Below are 16,668 nucleotides of genomic sequence, written 5' to 3'. Positions count from 1 at the left end.
AAATGTCTGCCATCTATCTCTAACAAAGGAGGCATCCTCTCTACTTTGTGCTTGGGAAATAGGAAGTAAGTGGACCAAAACCTGCCACTTCCCCAGGTGAAAACTGACGGACATACACGTTAGATCTCGGGAAGCACATTGTGAAACTTGTACTTAAACTTTAGGACTAATGTGTTGAATACTTTATAATTCATCCCTCCAGGGATGGGGAGGCAAAATAAAAAAGGTTGTTTCCATTGTCCTCTTACTGAAGTTGGTACAGAATTTTTGCTGCAATAGCCACTTCCTCTGGCTTTCATCCCCACACACATCTGGTCTTGCCACATCCTGAGAAACCTCTGAAGCCTAGGTTGGCTGAGGAGTCAGCGCTAGATGCTCACAGTGAAAGAGGGGTGCACCACCAGACCCCTCAGTTGGAAGTCTGACGGGAGTGGGGCGCGGGAGAGCCTAGGCTGATCGCCTAGAGCGTCTTTGCAGAGCCACGGGACCCTATGTCCCCCTTCCTCCCCTCCCCCCCAGCAATTCAACGCCTAAGGCTACCTTCCGATGGCACGTGGCCTCCTTTCGCTCCAGAATCCTACTCGCCCAGCAGGCTCCACGTGAAGCTTGACTCACGACCGTCCCGGACGGCCCCGCCCCCGGCCCCGCCCAGGCTCGCCCCCGGGCCCGCCCACTCGGCCAGCTCTGAACTAGGCTTCTTCGGAGCCCGCCGGCTGCTTGCTGCTGCGGCTGCGCCTCCTTGTTCCTCGCGTCACCGCTGCCGCCATGCCGGGAGGGCTGCTTCTCGGGGACGAAGCCCCCAACTTTGAGGCCAATACCACCATCGGCCCAATCCGCTTCCACGATTTCCTGGGAGACTCGTAAGTGACCACCGCGTCGCCCTGCCAGATGCCCGGTCCCCAGAACTGCCTTCCCGGCTTTTGTCTTCCCCGCTGCGCTCGGCCCCGGCGCGCCGCTGGTTTAGTCCCTCACCGGTTCCCGCACGTGCCCGCTGCCGGGGTTCCGCCGAGCATCCCCGGGCGTTACTGGGGACCTACGACCCCTGGCCTGCCCTTAGCTGATCTCTGGACCCCTTTCCTGACTCAATGTGGCTGGACTGGCATGGGGGAAGGGGTCCTTACCGCGGACGGTTTGTTGTCTATTTAACCTGGCTTTATAAACAATGCTCATTTGTAACGCTGTCAGACCGAAAGCCGAGGGGAGGTGGAGCAGGGGTGTGCGGTGTTGGAGGTCACCTCCTGGGACGCTTGCCCAGGGTCGCGCTGCCCGTCCTCTCGCCGCTCTAGAATTTGCACCCGACGGAAAGTGGGTGCAGAAAGCCTTAGTCAGAATACACAGCCACAGATTAGCGGGATTGTTCCGCGTTATCTAAAGTCCTGCTTAACTTATGAAAGTGGAAGTTTCGGGCTTCTGAAAAATTTTAAAACTACCATGTGCCAAATAAGTAGCCAGAAGACTTTTTGTCCAGAGTCGACGTCAGTGGTCAAAATAAGATTTTTGTGTAACGGCTTTGGGAGGAACCAGGAACACTGTGTGGGTGTGGCTGTCATTCCTGAATAAGCAACAGTTTGAATGTAGTGACATTTCATTTTTATTTTAATAAATACAGCTTGCCTGAAGCTCAGAGAGTTACAGCCACAATGGCCAGCCTTACGGACCAGGCCGCTGTAACAGACACCTTTAATCCCAGTAGCCACACTAATTTGCCATAGAAACCGGGTGGTGCACGCCTTTAATGCCAGAACTGGAGAGGATTATAAAACAGCTCTCAGTCTCATTCTGAGATTCCTGGAGGCAGGATTGCCATTTCGGACTGAGGTCGGGATAAGAGCCGGAAGCGGGCTCCTTTGCTTTTCGGGTCTTCAGCTTGAATCCCAATTTCTCTCTCTGAGTTTTTATTAATCGCACTTCAGTTGGCGAGAGGGGGTTGTTCAGCGCCTGCGACCATTTTGCCACCTTAGGCCATTCCAAGGCCAGGACACGTGCGTCCCCACTTTGAGACTCTTTTGTTTCCCAGTGGCCCCCTCCCCCTCTGCGTTTGCATCCCGCGCTTGGCCTTGCGGCTGATAGCCACAGTGGTGGCCTTTAAGGGCGAGGAGTACACCTACATTGCCTTCGTTTTACAGCTCCTGAGGGCTCTAATGCTCTGTTTCCGTCAGCATTTTGCATACGTGTCGGGTTCCCTTGTAGTTCTGGAGTTTCAGTGCCCCTGCTCCATTGTGTGAACAAACTCCTGGGTTTGTGTCCTTTTTATATCCAGTATTCCGGTGTGTGTATGCGGGAAGTCCGTGCAGTTTATGAAACTAACCGGTAAATCAGCAGTAGAGAACCAGGTGAGGATTCTTGCCTGGCATCCATTTTCCATCTGCTGACCATGGCCACGCAGACAGAGCTTTTCAAAGAGAAGGGCAGGCTAGGAAAAAGTAGCAGATGAGCTCTCGGACCCTGCAGAAGAAGACTAGAGTTGAGCATGACTGCCGGTCTCATTCTTAGAGCCTTGGTGTTAATATTTATCCAAGACTGCAGAGAGGATTTACACAGTGTTCTTTCCCGTTCCTGCCTGCAGCCACACCCCCGTGAAATGTGAGACCTTGCTGGAACTCTTCTTGGTTGGTATGGATTACAGATAACTTGAATCTAAAGCACGAGTGCTATGGAGATAACTGGGGGGGAGGGGGGGCCCTTTATGGTTGCTTATTGACCTACATCTATCTAGATTTGCTTTGAAATGCTGTTTCCCATCTGCATCCAGATGTGTAAACCAACTTATTCCAGCAACTCGGGAGACCGAGGCAGGAAGATCCTAAATTCAAGGCCAATCTGTGTAGCGCACTGAGGCTCCAAATAAAAACTAAATAAAAACTCAAATCAGTAGCTGGGCCAGTGGTAGGCACGCCTTTAATCCCAGACAGAGGCAGGTGGATTGAGGCCAGCCAGGACTGTTACACAGGAAAACCCGGTCTCAAACAAACAAAAACTAAACTATTTAAATAAGTAAATGAAATGACCTCCTCTTAAGAAGATGAAGTAACCTTCAAAGCAAGCTTATAGTGACGCGCCACACCCCTGTCATACCGGAGGAAGGCTTTTCCGCTCTATGTATCATTACAATATGTGGAATTTGCCTATTTTTTTCCCTAGCCCTAACTCCATTCTGTAGATAATCTCAAGTCAAACTGCCAATTATGGACTCAAGTATCCTTTGGAGGGAAAGAAAATGAACTTTAAACATTACAGGTGTCTGCTCTGCCTCTTACACTTAGAAACAAGGATTTGGGTGCTGTGTGGGTGTGCTTAGCTTTGTGTGGCCTCTGGATGTGGAAGATCATCTTTGTAGGGCTCCTCACTAATCAACACCTGTACCAGAAGTTTTCTGGCAGAAGTAGAGACCCTTCTCTTAGGAGAAGAAAGATCTCTTCCTATGAAAGTGCGGAAGAAACGGGATGATGTAATTGAATTTCTCCAGAGAGCAGGGCAGATGGGCCCCGGGGAGACAGTCTTGGAATACCCTAAGATAGACTAGAGTGTGTGAAGGAACCTAAGACCAGTCCCTCAGCATGACTCAGCAAAACACACTTGCCTCACAATTAAAAAAAAATCAATTCATCGCTCCTAAATATCACATAAAGAAATGCCCCTTTCCTTTTCTTTCTGCATCTTCTGGAGCCTTTCTCTAAGTTGCATCTGAACCTTACATCGGTTCTTTTCCATAGAATCTAGGGCCTAAGTGTCACATCCAGATTAAATCTTGAAAGATGTCCCTCTTACTGCCCGTATTAAAAATTCAGCACTGCGTACCCCCACAGTCTTCAAGCATTGCCTGGCTCTTTCGCAGGGCCTTCCGTCCTTTTTAAGAAGGCCTCACCTTGCCCTGGGAGCCGAGTGGCAGGTGTCCGTGGGAAGCAGTAGCTGCGGTGGAAGGCAGTAGCTGTGCCTGCCTTGTTTGTGCTCGGGAAAAGTTACCAAACCCTGAGTATCTAGGCCAGATTGAGCAATCTGCTGGTTTGAGACCTTGCCCCTGGGTGGCTCAAACAGTATGAGTGCACAGAACCCAGCGCTGCATTTTCCTTTCACTTGTAAGAACAGCTTCTGTGGCCAAGAAGGAAATGGGCTCCCCAGTTTCTTGGGAGTCTGAGTCATCCTCAGGATCTGTACCTTAGACCTTTACCTAAGAACTGTAGAGTGGAAATCTATGTTGTAGAATAACCGTGTAGTTTCTACCTGCTTGGTCTAAAGTGAATCTGCACCTGTTGAAGTATTGGCATGGTGCAAATGTGGGCACCTTGCTCAACAGGTTAGGTCAGTCAAGTGGCTTTCTGAAAGATTTTGTATCCAGCTGCTTCCAGAAAGCCAAGTACCAACCTAAATTCTACCTAGAAATCGAGGCTAGAGCCCCGTCTGCTCTGGGTTACATAACCTGTTTATTGCTGTAGCCGGGCATCTGTTTGGATCTGGGACATCGTAGACGCTGAATATCAAAGTTTGTGCCAGAAAACAAACAAAAGTCCTAAGAAATATTTCAATAGAGCCCTTGGCTTGAATAGCGCACATTTTATTGACTGAAAAGGAGTCATGGTGACTTCATAATTAAGAAGGGGGCTGGGTATGGTAGTGCATGCCTTTAATCCCAGCACTCAGAAAGCAGAGGCAGGCCCTCTCTCTGAGTTTAAGGCCAACATGATCTACAGGTCAAATTCCAGAACAGCTAGCCAGGGCTGCACAGACGCCCTGCCTCAAAAATAAATAAATAAATAAATAAATAAATAAATAAATAAATAAATAAATCGAGTCCTTTTGAACATTTATCATTTTTTTTATATGTTGGATATATAAAATTGTATATATTGATAGACACTTGCTGTCCACTTGGGCTTCTCTGGAGGCAAGATTGGAACTAAAATGTTTAAAAGTCTTCACTAAGCAGGTGTTTGAAGAAAGAAAACCTGTTTTGAATGCAGGTATTGTTTTCATTCTGCTTGATGATAGTATCTGTTCTTTCAGTTGTGACCCTCTTCTTCATTCCAGATGGGGCATTCTCTTTTCTCACCCACGGGACTTTACCCCAGTGTGCACCACAGAGCTTGGCAGAGCGGCAAAGCTGGCGCCAGAGTTTGCCAAGAGGAATGTTAAGATGATCGCTCTTTCGATAGACAGTGTTGAGGACCATCTTGCCTGGAGCAAGGTATAGTTCTATCTATGATTTTAGATGTGTGTTCTTCCTTTCCTGTTGCCTTCCACACAGTTCCTAATAACCTTAACTTCTTGGTGACCAGCAATGTCACGGAAGTCTTTGTGTTCCTTAGTAAGGGAATGGGCACTTTGCTTTCTTCCCCCTCTGTATCAGAAGTATTGATTGGCATTGACTTTGAGTCTGAGGTTATTAGATCTTAGTTACATAGAGTGTAACTTGGTTTCCGAGATGAAAGTGTACATAAACTTGGGGATCCGAAAGTCAGACTTCAACTTCACAGGATCTCTGTGTTTCTATGTCCAATGATGGATTCTCAGTCGCCGTCTTCCCTGGTTCACCAGTAGCATTCAGCTCAACTGATCTCTCTAAACCCTACCTCTTTTCCTAGCATTCAGGATGTTGCTTCCAGCTGTCCATGCATAGAATCATTCTTCCTTGTCTTCCAGTTCCTAATTTGTGCAGAACTTAGCCCAAGCTTACTTCATAGGCCACTTCCCTTTTCTATCTGTACTTTCTCCCTTGGTGAGCTCTTCCGCTCACATCTTCAGGTAATACCCATGAATTGCTTCTCAGAGTCCCATATCCTGGCCTCCAGGTCAGTAAAGCCAGCCTATTCTGCATTTCCCTGGGATATCTAAACACTCTAAACTTAGCGTATCTAAAATTGGGTCCCATTATTCATTCCAAGATTGTTTCCATCTCCACTATTAGCAGCAACATTTTTGGTGTTGCTGAGTTGAAACTCCAGAGCCATTCTTAACTCCTTGTGTTTTCACATCCCATGTCTGGTTTATCCACACACTCCTCGGCATTCCACACGAAATACGTCCATCTGCCTTGCCTATACTGCTTTGGTGCACCTCAAATGCACCTCATTAAAACCCCCTTTTTGTCCTTGTCCAAAATTAGGAGGCATGATGACTCTCTGTGTCACCTCCCATGACACTGTCTAAATCTCTGCAGGCTGCTAATGTTTTCCCCACTTGTGAGTGTAGGACCCTGCCAGGGTAGACTCTAGTTCACTGCTACAGAATAGGTGACGGTCAGTAAATTGTTGAACTTGTATGCTTTGTGCAGAAGTATTTACATGTATTTGGATAGGATGTTTTAATTGACTTTGCTACAGTATACCATGTAATACCTACCATAGGGAGGCGTGTGTGTGTGTGTGTGTGTGTGTGTGTGTGTGTGTGTGTGTGTTTATGCACATACCAGGCACTGCTAGTCACATACAACACACATTCTGGTGTGTTAGTTGGACTACATCCCATGGCCATTTCACACCAATTAATCCCAAATGTCTAGGATCAAAAGGGTGATGGATAATGAAGGTCACCATCTTCCCTGAGGTAGATTTTTTTCATTCTGCACACCTTGGCTATAAATGGTAACTGGCATTTCCACAGCAAAGCCCTTTACCATAAGCTATTTTTGTAAAGGAGTATTGGGATGATTCCTCGAGCTCAGCCGGTTGAAGAGGAAGACGTCAGTGTGATCTGAACCCCAGCCAGTGTTCTTCCAGTGCTGGCTGGTAAAGAGCGAAAATAAAGACCAAGTGATGTGGTGCTTTGATGTCCGTGAGTGCAATGCACTGTCACAGTTAAGCAAGTGACAAGGTCAAGAATTAATGACTATCAATATTAAATCACAGATTGTCAAGAGTTTAGAGCACACACCTGTAGGTACAGGAACACATACCACACAGGAACATACCCAGGTTCATTTTACCTGCCCTAAAAGTTTCCAGAATTGTGATTGTCTGGAACAGAAAATAAATCCAAACTTCAAAGACAGTGCGAGCTTCAGCGTGTGACAGGCCACATAGGAAAGCCCCAGGTGTGCAGGCAGGAACCCACATTGGTTATTATTTATCTGGTGACTAAACAATAGGCAGCCAGTGACCAACAGCCACAGGCAACGCAGGTAATAAAATTAATGCGTGTGTTCAAGTCCACTGCTGTCCATTTCAGAGTTTTAATGTCACTCTTAACTCCTCTCATCTCTGAGAAATGCAAAATAGGTTTCAGGTCTGCCCATGAGCTTCACACAGATAATAAACACCTTTTTCTAATCTTAAATCCGCTTTCCTGTCACTTCCTAAAATCTCACTTTCCTACACTGGTTTATGTGTGGACTTCCTGCATGCTTCCTTAATGTTGACTTCCCCAAATGCCTTGCTTTTTTCCCAGTGAAAGCTTTCCCGTCTTTCAGAGCCCAAGTAGAAGACATTCCACCCCTTTCTTACGGCCTTCCTCCCTTCACCCCCGGGGTCCTATAAATTTAAAGAGTTTGGTGTGGAAAGAGCTTTGGCCTATGTGTGCCGTACTCTGCTAATACTCCTGCCAGTGAGTAATGGCAACCACAAGTGTCCTGAGAACATGACTGTGGTGGTTCCTCAGCCTGCAAAGTGTTGATTCTTCGCTGGTGAAATGCAGAGAACTGCGTGAGGTTTAAAATTCTCTTTCCCCTTCCTCCTCCGTTTCAGGACATCAATGCTTACAATGGTGATGAGCCCACAGAAAAGCTCCCGTTCCCCATCATCGATGACAAGAAGAGGGAACTTGCCATCCTCTTGGGCATGCTGGATCCGTCAGAGAAGGATGAAAAGGGCATGCCCGTGACGGCCCGTGTGGTGAGTCCTGCTGCCCCGTGTGATTGTCTGAGCTGACTCAAGGAAACGGGAGGATTATCTACTGTTCTGAGACAGTGTGAGCCAGTGGCTGTCCTTTATTATCCGGATGCTGGGGCAGAGTGGCTGAACTAGTCAGCCCAAACTTGTTTAATTTGTAGCTGTTGGATATATCTACGCATCAATGAGTAGTTCATCCAGAACTCACTGGGGACCAAGCCTGACGGCCCCGATGCTCAGCTCACATTAGCACGTTAGCAATACGTTCATGATGAGCAGCCCTCCGTGGCCTACCACAGCTCCCTGAAAATTTACAAGACACTTTCTTGTTTCTGGGACAGCAAACTTTGAAGAGTAACAGAAAAGGGAGTGACCTGTGTCTCGGACAGCTTTGTCTACTCTCCCCCACCCCTTGTTCTCTTTCTATGTTTTTGCATCTTTGAACACTTAATTAAGGCAGAGCTTTCTGAAGACTTTGGGACAGGGACCTTAAAACAATGAACTCCAAAGAATTAAAATTTCTCCAGGAATCCCATGCTAGAAGGGAAAGGTGAAGGCATCTGTACCAAGATAAGAACTTTGTTCCCACAGCTCCGAGTAAATGGATATGTATGTGTTCCTGGCATCTGCACTATCTTTTCTATAGCAGTGTTACTCTGGGTCAAGCAAAATAGCTTAGGCAGGTAAGGGCGCCAAACCTGAGGATCTGATTGGCTTCCTGGAAGTTATGCAGTGCTGGAGACAACCAACACTTGCAAGCTGACCTCTGACCTTCACTATCACCCTGGCTTGTGTGTACACCCACACCCTCACACGCAAAGTAAATAAAATTCTTTTTAAATTACAGAGGACTGTTAGAGCAGCAATTCCCCACCTGTGGGTCGCCACCCCACTGGAGTGTCAAGCAACCTCTCACAGGGGTCGCGTATCAGATCTTTACATTACTGTTCCTAACAGTAGCAAAAGTACAGCTGTGTAGTTAAGTAACAACTAAATGATGATAAGTATTATTATTAATAATAACAACTAATGTAGAAGCTATAGCTATGTAGTTAAGTAACAACTAAATAACAATAAGTATTATCATAAATAATAGCAACTAATGTAGAGCTAAATAAATAATTTTATGGTTGGAGGATCACCACAACCATGAGGAACTGTATTAAAGGTCACAGCCTTGGGAAGGTTAAGAACCACTATGTCAGAGGAAGTGTGGACGGACTAGGAGTCTTTTACTCCCTGGTTTGGCTGCCCTATAATGAAATCCATTTTCCTTTGCCAGTTCTGTCTTCTCCTCTGGATTAGGGGGAAATGAGGCAGCGAGCTCTTGAACCTGAGTGTCTGTCTGGTAACGGCTTTGCTGTCAGACTAAAGAGCCCCCCCGCGTGTCTGTTTACAGGTGTTCGTTTTTGGCCCTGACAAGAAACTGAAGCTATCTATCCTCTACCCAGCCACCACTGGCAGGAACTTTGATGAGATTCTCAGAGTTATTAAGTCTCTCCAGCTGACAGCAACAAAGCGGGTTGCTACCCCGGTTGATTGGAAGGTAAGGCTGCTCCAGAACAGGGTGCCCCACTTGCCCCTCAGGAACGTTGGAGGGTCAGTCTCTAATGGCCACCTTCAGGATCTGGCTTTCCTGGGGTGTTTCTATTGCCCCATCTGGTATACCTGGAGGATTTGTTTAAGAGATCATTTACACTGTCTACATAAAACAAAACTTTATGATTTTTGCTAACTGTTACAAACTTTCAACACATCTGTCACAGTGGTCCCTTTTTTTGACTAGAAGTTAAACATCCCTAATCCCAAATATCCCAGGTCCACAGCTCCAAAATCAAAAATTTCTTGATGCGTTTCATCACGTCAACTTTTGGAGATCAGAGGCATTCAGCTGGATGTGCGCATGCTCCATATCCAAAAACGTCCAAATGTGAAACACTTCCTCTTTAAATACAGGATACTCGACGTGTATAAATAAGAATCCCTTCATCTAACCATTACCTGATGAGCAAATATTTATAGTAAAACCTTGTTGGATCTGGACACTGTGGGACTTGTGATCCTAGAGGCCGGGGCTGGAGCATCACAAGTTCAAGCTCAGCCTAGCTGCACAGCAAGGAAAGAAGAGCTTGGCTGCTTCACGCATGTCCTGGTGGCTCCATGACTGTGGTGTGCTGGTGTTACAGCGTTTCTTTTCTCCAAAGCTCCAACCTTGTGCACTTTAGTCTAAGGGAGCACATTCTCAGGCTTGTATATTTGTGTTTGAGCATTTAAGATAAAGTCTCAAGGTCCCCTGTAGCTCAAGTTGGCCTTAAAGCTCACCAGGTTGCCAAGAATGACCTTGAGTTTCTGATCCTCTTGCTTCCTCTCAGGTGCTAGGATTTCAAGCCTGTGCCACCATGCCCAGTTTTATAAGATTCTGGGGGACTGACTGCCAGTCAAGCACTGTGTTTTATTAGTTAAGCCCTGCCCCCACCCCTTTTAAAATAGGATCTCAGTATTTATAATAGGCTGGCCTTGGATTTTTAATCTCCTACCTCAGGCTTGTGCGTGCTGAGATTACAGGCATGCACCACCACACCCAAATTGTTCATAAACTATTAATACCTAAGAAAGATCTCTGCAGATGAATAGGACAAGATACACAAGAGTATCTTGGTATTGCTAACCTGTGTGCTGGTTTTTGATTTGTCTGACAAATCATCTGCAAGTCATGTGCATTTTCAGGAAGTTGAGTGGGGAATGGAGGCGAGAGGGAATGTAGCCCGATCCAATCCTGTAAACTAAGGAGGAGGTGTGATGGCTGGAAGAGAAAGTATCAGCTCAGGACCCCCAAACCAAATTCTCAACTCAACGGAGATTTGCCCCAGAGAGACCAGGGAATAAGAGACAAAGACAGGAGATGAGGGGGAGGGGGAAGGGGACAAGAGAAAGGGGGGAGCAATATTTGTGAGGGGCACACAGACAAAAGACTCCCTCTGAATAGAAAGGAGACAGACATGGCACATAGGAAAATGGCAGTTTAAAGGGGGAAACCTTGTGTCCGGCTGGATTGTTTAATTTTAGTTGGGCATGTTAAGGTAGCCAAGGGGGGGCTTTTAGTTGCTGGACTTGAATGCTATGAAAGCTGAACCTTGGTAGTTGGCTTTAGGAGAAGGAAGTGGCCAAATAAGGGAGGAGACCTTGGAGGCTAGCTAAATGTTGTTGGATTGTAACCTAAGGGTTTTTAACAAAGCAGAGGGAATGGGGGAGAAGGACAAGGCCTGCCAGAGCCATGCCTGTCAAGCTCAAGCTGGCTAGAGTCCCTTCGCTGCCCAGCTATGATGGGATTTAAAACAGCACTGTTTCTACCTAAGATGGAGAAATACTTTCCTAACAAACATGTCAGAAATCAATCTGTAAAACTGTAAGTTCCTCAAGAGAAGAAGGAGTACTAGCTTCCCTTCATTGCCACCATCTTTCGCCAAGCTCCCATAGCTAATTCTTACTAAAGACCTTTTACCCTTGCTGTAAGAGTGAATTGCACATCTCCCAACAGGAGGGCGAGAGCGTCATGGTCCTGCCCACCATCCCTGAAGAGGAAGCCAAAAGTCTGTTTCCCAAAGGAGTCTTCACCAAAGATCTCCCATCTGGCAAGAAGTACCTCCGTTATACCCCGCAGCCTTAAGTCTTTGTGGGAGCTGGCTGCAGCTGCTCGGACACAGTGGACCTGAGGATACCAGCTGACCGCCATCTGTCCTCACCCAGTTCCATAGAAACCTCCTGCTGTGTGATCACAGCCAAAGTCACTTTACTACCGGCTCATTAAATGGAAATGGCACCAACACTTTCTTGGGGTTCTTTACTCTGTGCCTTCACAGCATTCTGCCCCTCCGTCCATCTCAGGGTTCTGCTGACCAGCTTTCTCTGAAATGCATTCTGTAGTAGAAACTCTGACCTCTGCAGGGTTCTAGAGTGTCAGATAGGGATAGGGGAAGCTCACTCGGCTCCATGGTAGAATGACTATCACCTTTTGTAGCCTCCTTGGAAAATAGTGAAATGGGGGAAACTTTCATTTCTGTATTTTTCATAAGTAACAAACTTGGGAACAGCCCGGGGAAATTTCTAACTATTGTGCTATCAGGAATCTGGTGCGTTTCTGTCGAATGGGGGCTCAGAAGAGGCATCCTTTGCCCTGCCAAGGAGGGAAGTGCACCCAAGACCACTCATCCCTCCAAGGGTTCCTGTTTGTCTGCTCTGGTGCCATGTACATGTGAACACACCTTGTAAGGACAGGCGGTGACAGAATGGTTCGCCACTAAACTGTCCTAGCAGTAGGTTGCCACTTTCCTGAATTCTGATTTTTGGGGTTCAACAAATAAAATCCTTTGTTGAAAATTGTGTTGTCACGTTTTGAAGTCCTAGCCTAGAAGACTTAGCCTAAGGAGCAGAAGCAGGCTTCCTTCTTGCTAGGATTGACGTGGGTATTTTTCTCCAAGGACAAATAAGTAAGATTTCATGTGAAACAGGAGCCACTGAAGGATAGGTTCTCTCACGTGTGTTGGGCCACTTCGTTACTTCCTGTTTGCCTAGGGTCTCAGGAGTAGGTATGTAGACTACAGCCTTAACCTAATCTCAGCAGTACAGGGAGACAGAAGAAAGAGCTTTGGGGGGCTGGAGAGATGACTCAGCGATTAAGAGGAGGCCCTTAGTTCCCAGCAACCACATGGTGGCTCACAACCATTTCTAGTGGGATCTGCTGCCATCTTTTGGCATAAAAGCATACATTAAAAAAAAAAAAAAAGCTTTTGAGATGGTGGTATATATATTTTTTTCCTGCTCCAAACTGAATGGTTTTGGGGATACACAATGCTACTAGACAGGGTAGAAAGGCGTTTGTGGGTCTAGGTCTGGGTTGCTTGAGCAGTGGCTATTTAAGGCAATGGTGGATCCTGGGTCTGGTGAGGAGCCCCTTGTTGTGTTGTAGACGTTGCCCAGACAGTTCATTTCCTGACTTCCTTGCTGTTGTCTCCTGTCATTCCCTACCTATCAGGTACCTCACGACTGGCTCTCTTCTCCCATAAACACTGGCTTGTTTTAGTGCTTGCTTTCCATGGGAAGTCTGGCTTCAACTTCCTGTTGAGGTTTTTGCTTTCTGTTTGTGATACTATCTTGCTTTGCGCCCAGGCTGGCCTTGAAATCAGTCCTGCTGCCCCAGCTTCCCAGGTGCCAGGATTTGCAAGAGGACGCCACCATGCCCTTGTTGCCATTGTTAGTTGCTCAAACTTGAGTCTAGTTTTTATTGATCAATGGACTGTTTACCACTGAATTAGTAAATTCTAAGCCAGATTCATTGCCTTTTTCCTCATCTCCATAAACGTGTTGCACCTCCTCACGCAGGCTTCTAAATCTTGGCATTTTGACTGTTCCGCCCACATTAATAATGTCAGTATAAAAATTCTTTAAAAACTGAATTCTGGTACTTCTCACTAGACAGTTTTGAGACCGAGGCTTGGTATAAGTATCCTTTACCAAATACAAATACTCAATATTAGATGGATATTTCCAAGGCGTGAACACGATTTTAAATGTTGGGGGAGGTGGGGTAGGGATAAATTTTGGACTGAATCTTTTTTTTTAATGAATTTTATTATCCATGTAAAGATTTGTTTCTTGAAGCTGAATAATGACTGCAGGAAATTTTTTTGTTGGTTTTGACTTGAAACGGAAATTCACAATGTAGCCCAGACTCCCAACTGCCAGGATTAAAGGTGTCTGTGCTACCTCCGGCCCAGGAAAGTAGGAAAGAAGAGGCAGCTTGAGTGGCTCTTCCAGAAACTAAGAAATGCTCTATAAGAGCGGACGGCCTTCTAGGTGAGCACAGGGACAAACTGAACTCTAGGGGTGCTTGCCAAAACTGATTTCACCCCCACCTTCACAAAGAGGCCAAATCAATCAAGCTGTCAGTTCCTACATGCAAGCTGAGAAAATAGAATTTTGACTCTGGCTTGAGTATATGTTAACTGGTTTTTTCTTTAAAAAAAAATCCTTACCTGGGAACTGGGAAGATATTTAATTGGTGAAATGCTTGCTGTGCCAGGTGTGGTAGGGCAAGCTTGTAATCCTGGCACTGAGAAGGCAGAGACAGGTGTATCTCTGGGCTCCCTGGCCAACCAACCTAAGCTAATCTGCAAGCCCCAGCTCTTGTGGCTAACTAGTTCAGAAATGGGTGTGTGATAATTCTTGCCCATGAGACACAAATAGAAGGTTCCTAGGGGTTTCTAGAATTTCTCTGCTGCCCCCCCCACACACACACAGGGAGAGATAGTGTTGTGTAGGTGAGACTGGCCTTGAACTATTGAACTCTTGGTCTTTCCTTACAAATGCTAGGATTCTCGGTGTGAGCCACCCACCATGTCAGACTTCTAAAATAATCCTTTAGCTAAAGAATAACTCAAAAGGGTTTGGGTTTTGTTTTTTGTCTGCTGTTGGTTGTGATCAGGAAAACATGCAACCGCAGAATTAGGACAGAACAGGTGAATAACAATAGAAGGAAAAAAAAACTAGTCTGATAATTTCTACCTTCTGAAAAACCTGTCCTTGGGTTACGTAATGATAATAAATTTCTTTGGTGCTTACAGCTTTTGAGTTTTTTCTAATCACCTGAAGCACAAAGCATTCTGTAAATGAAGTATCATCCTTCCGGTCATTTCAAATGCAGGCTAATTGACCTCCTAAGCAAGACTGTAAAGCTGTACCTTTTCCAGTGCATCTGGACCGCCTACACTTGACTGCAAGATTAAATATGCATTTAATCATTTATGTACTGAGCGGTACGTTCAAATGAAGAGCCCAGGATTGAGAACACAGAACCATTTACAGGACAGGCCAAGCAACACTGTTGTTGCTCATTGATGCTTCCCTCTCGGGCCTGACAGGTCAGAGTAGCAAGGGGAGGAGGTTCCAGCTCATCTCGGGGTAACAAGCATGTAGCCATGTGACAGTTCTGGTCCAGGAAGAGAACCCTTAACTGCAGAAAGACAAAGCCATCTGTTGTGTAGTGAGAAAACGCCCTGGGCAAAAGTGACAGAGAAAGGTTTATTTCACTTATTGACTAGGATATAATCTATCGTTTGGGGGAAAGCAAGGCAAGGAGTGGTCACTTCACATCCCCAATCAAGGACAAAAAGAATAAATGCATCTTTGCTTGACAGATGCTTATTTTTTTCCGCTCTTAAAACAGTTCAGGGCCCAGCCTATGAAATGGTACCCCACACTCACAACAGGCTGGATCTTCCTACATCAACAGTCAGGGCAATCCCCACCACAAACATGTCCACAGGCCCCCTGATCTAAGTCATTCCTTAGCAGAGGCTCTTCAGGTAAATTCTACGTTATGAAAAACTGACTATTCAAGCTAAGCAGCCTTCCATCAGAATCAAAGTTCTCCATGGGTGTTTCGCTGACATGAGAGGCCAGGGCCACAGGTGAGGGAGTGGGACACTAGGAGGGACTTGGCCCATGACACTGTCAAGTGGCAGCACCATGTGCTCCTATTTCTGGGCACATCACATCAGAACGTGAACCCATGTTGTCGGTACAGTCACATCTGACATTTCCTGACACAGTGAAGGCCACTCAGGACCTGCCCTGAGAAGTCTGAAAGTTCAACTTTTTGTCCTGTACATTTTTTTTATTCTTACCTGTATTATGATTTTTCCCAAAACTATCACATAGTCTCAGTCTCGTTAAAATGATAAGAAGGAATGGATTCTAAAAAGTTATTCATTGATCCTAACATTCAACTTTATTTGACTTTTAAAAAGAAAATGGAAAGTCACAGCAAGCAGGACTATGAAACGTAAAGATGTGGACTTCTCCTAAGCTTTGCTCCCAGTAACCAAGACTGTGGACCATTCTCCCACTTTTCAGCACATACTAAATTAGAGGGGGAAGATACAAAGTGTCGGAGAGGCATAGATTATGGCAATTCCATGAGTATTGCGCTTCAGACTCCGACATAAATTGCACGCCTCATTTGCCAACTTACTCTGTTACCGTTTGTGCTAAGCTAAGGGAAGGTTTCCTTCCCTCCGTTTTAAAGAATTTTGTATTATACTGAAGAATTTTGAGTATCTCAAGCATAATGCAGCTACTCAAGATCTGAAGCATCTGTGGTCACCCACTGATTGCTTCTGAAATGAATGCAGCGGCAGACAGCTCGAGCAGTGGCTAAGTCAACATCGTTTGTGCCGGGTGTCAGCTCCACCGTTACCTGACTCCACACATCATAACGGCTGCTCTAATTTGTCTTTCTAAAGAGATGGCCACCTTCAAACTGCAAAAGAAAGGCAAAAACATTAGACTATGAACACTTCAGGAAAAGATTCTTACCAATTAAGTGGAATCAAAAAAATGCTGGAAGGTTTCTATCTTATTTTTTCTTAAAAGAGCTTACATACTAAAAAGTCTCTAAGTTACGATAAAATTAACATGCATGTTCATAATCTTTATTTGTTCATTTTTACTTTATATGCCTCAGCGTCTTGCCTGCATGTATGTGTTGTTTTTCCTTTAGTGCAGAGGCCACACTTTGACTGCTCTTCAGCCAGTCTTTGCAGCTCCCCAGTTACTGGCCTGCTTCTGGCAGAGGCCTGGCCACTTAGGTCATGGCCTGGCAGGAATTCTGTCCCCACAGGCACTGGCTCTGTTGCTATCACCAAATACAGTTTTTAATTAAATCCCTATCGCTCTATTTATCAATAAGGCATGCGAGTCAAAAGCTGGGATGAAAACCTGCTAGCTCAGAGAAGTTGAGTAGCTACTAGCTGACCTTCCCTCTTTGCTGGTGTCTCTGAAAGGGAGTGTC

General features: G+C 45.8%; 2 protein-coding genes across 2 annotated transcripts in view; one reads left to right on the top strand and one right to left on the bottom strand.

Moving 5' to 3' along the window:
* Positions 1-690: 690 nt before the first annotated feature.
* On the top strand, positions 691-11,646 carry Prdx6 (peroxiredoxin 6). Its single transcript, XM_050130657.1, has 5 exons — positions 691-860; positions 5,026-5,182; positions 7,677-7,823; positions 9,220-9,366; positions 11,359-11,646. The coding sequence occupies exons 1-5, from the start codon at positions 766-768 to the stop codon at positions 11,485-11,487; spliced, it is 675 nt and encodes a 224-aa protein (XP_049986614.1). The 5' UTR covers positions 691-765; the 3' UTR covers positions 11,488-11,646.
* Positions 11,647-11,799: 153 nt separating this feature from the next.
* Slc9c2 (solute carrier family 9 member C2 (putative)) overlaps positions 11,800-16,668 on the bottom strand; it is a 66,663-nt gene continuing 61,794 nt past the window's right edge. Inside the window, exon 28 of the mRNA XM_050130658.1 lies at positions 11,800-16,137. Within this exon, the coding sequence (XP_049986615.1) occupies positions 16,102-16,137 (36 nt within the window). The 3' untranslated portion in view covers positions 11,800-16,101. The remainder of the gene's footprint in view (positions 16,138-16,668) is intronic.

The sequence above is a fragment of the Alexandromys fortis genome, unplaced genomic scaffold (assembly GCF_014885135.2).
Source record: "Alexandromys fortis isolate MF-2015 unplaced genomic scaffold, M_Fortis_MF-2015_v1.1 scaffold_346, whole genome shotgun sequence".
In the NCBI taxonomy this organism is placed as follows: Eukaryota; Metazoa; Chordata; class Mammalia; order Rodentia; family Cricetidae; genus Alexandromys; species Alexandromys fortis.
This window is presented reverse-complemented; position numbering and strand designations above follow the sequence as displayed.

Bases quoted from the DNA above. Each gene is read 5' to 3' on its own strand.
- Prdx6 (XM_050130657.1), top strand. From the start codon at position 766: ATGCCGGGAGGGCTGCTTCTCGGGGACGAAGCCCCCAACTTTGAGGCC. The intron at 861-5,025 runs GTAAGTGACCAC...TCTTCATTCCAG, and splicing joins CACGATTTCCTGGGAGACTC to ATGGGGCATTCTCTTTTCTC. The intron at 5,183-7,676 runs GTATAGTTCTAT...CCTCCGTTTCAG, and splicing joins ACCATCTTGCCTGGAGCAAG to GACATCAATGCTTACAATGG.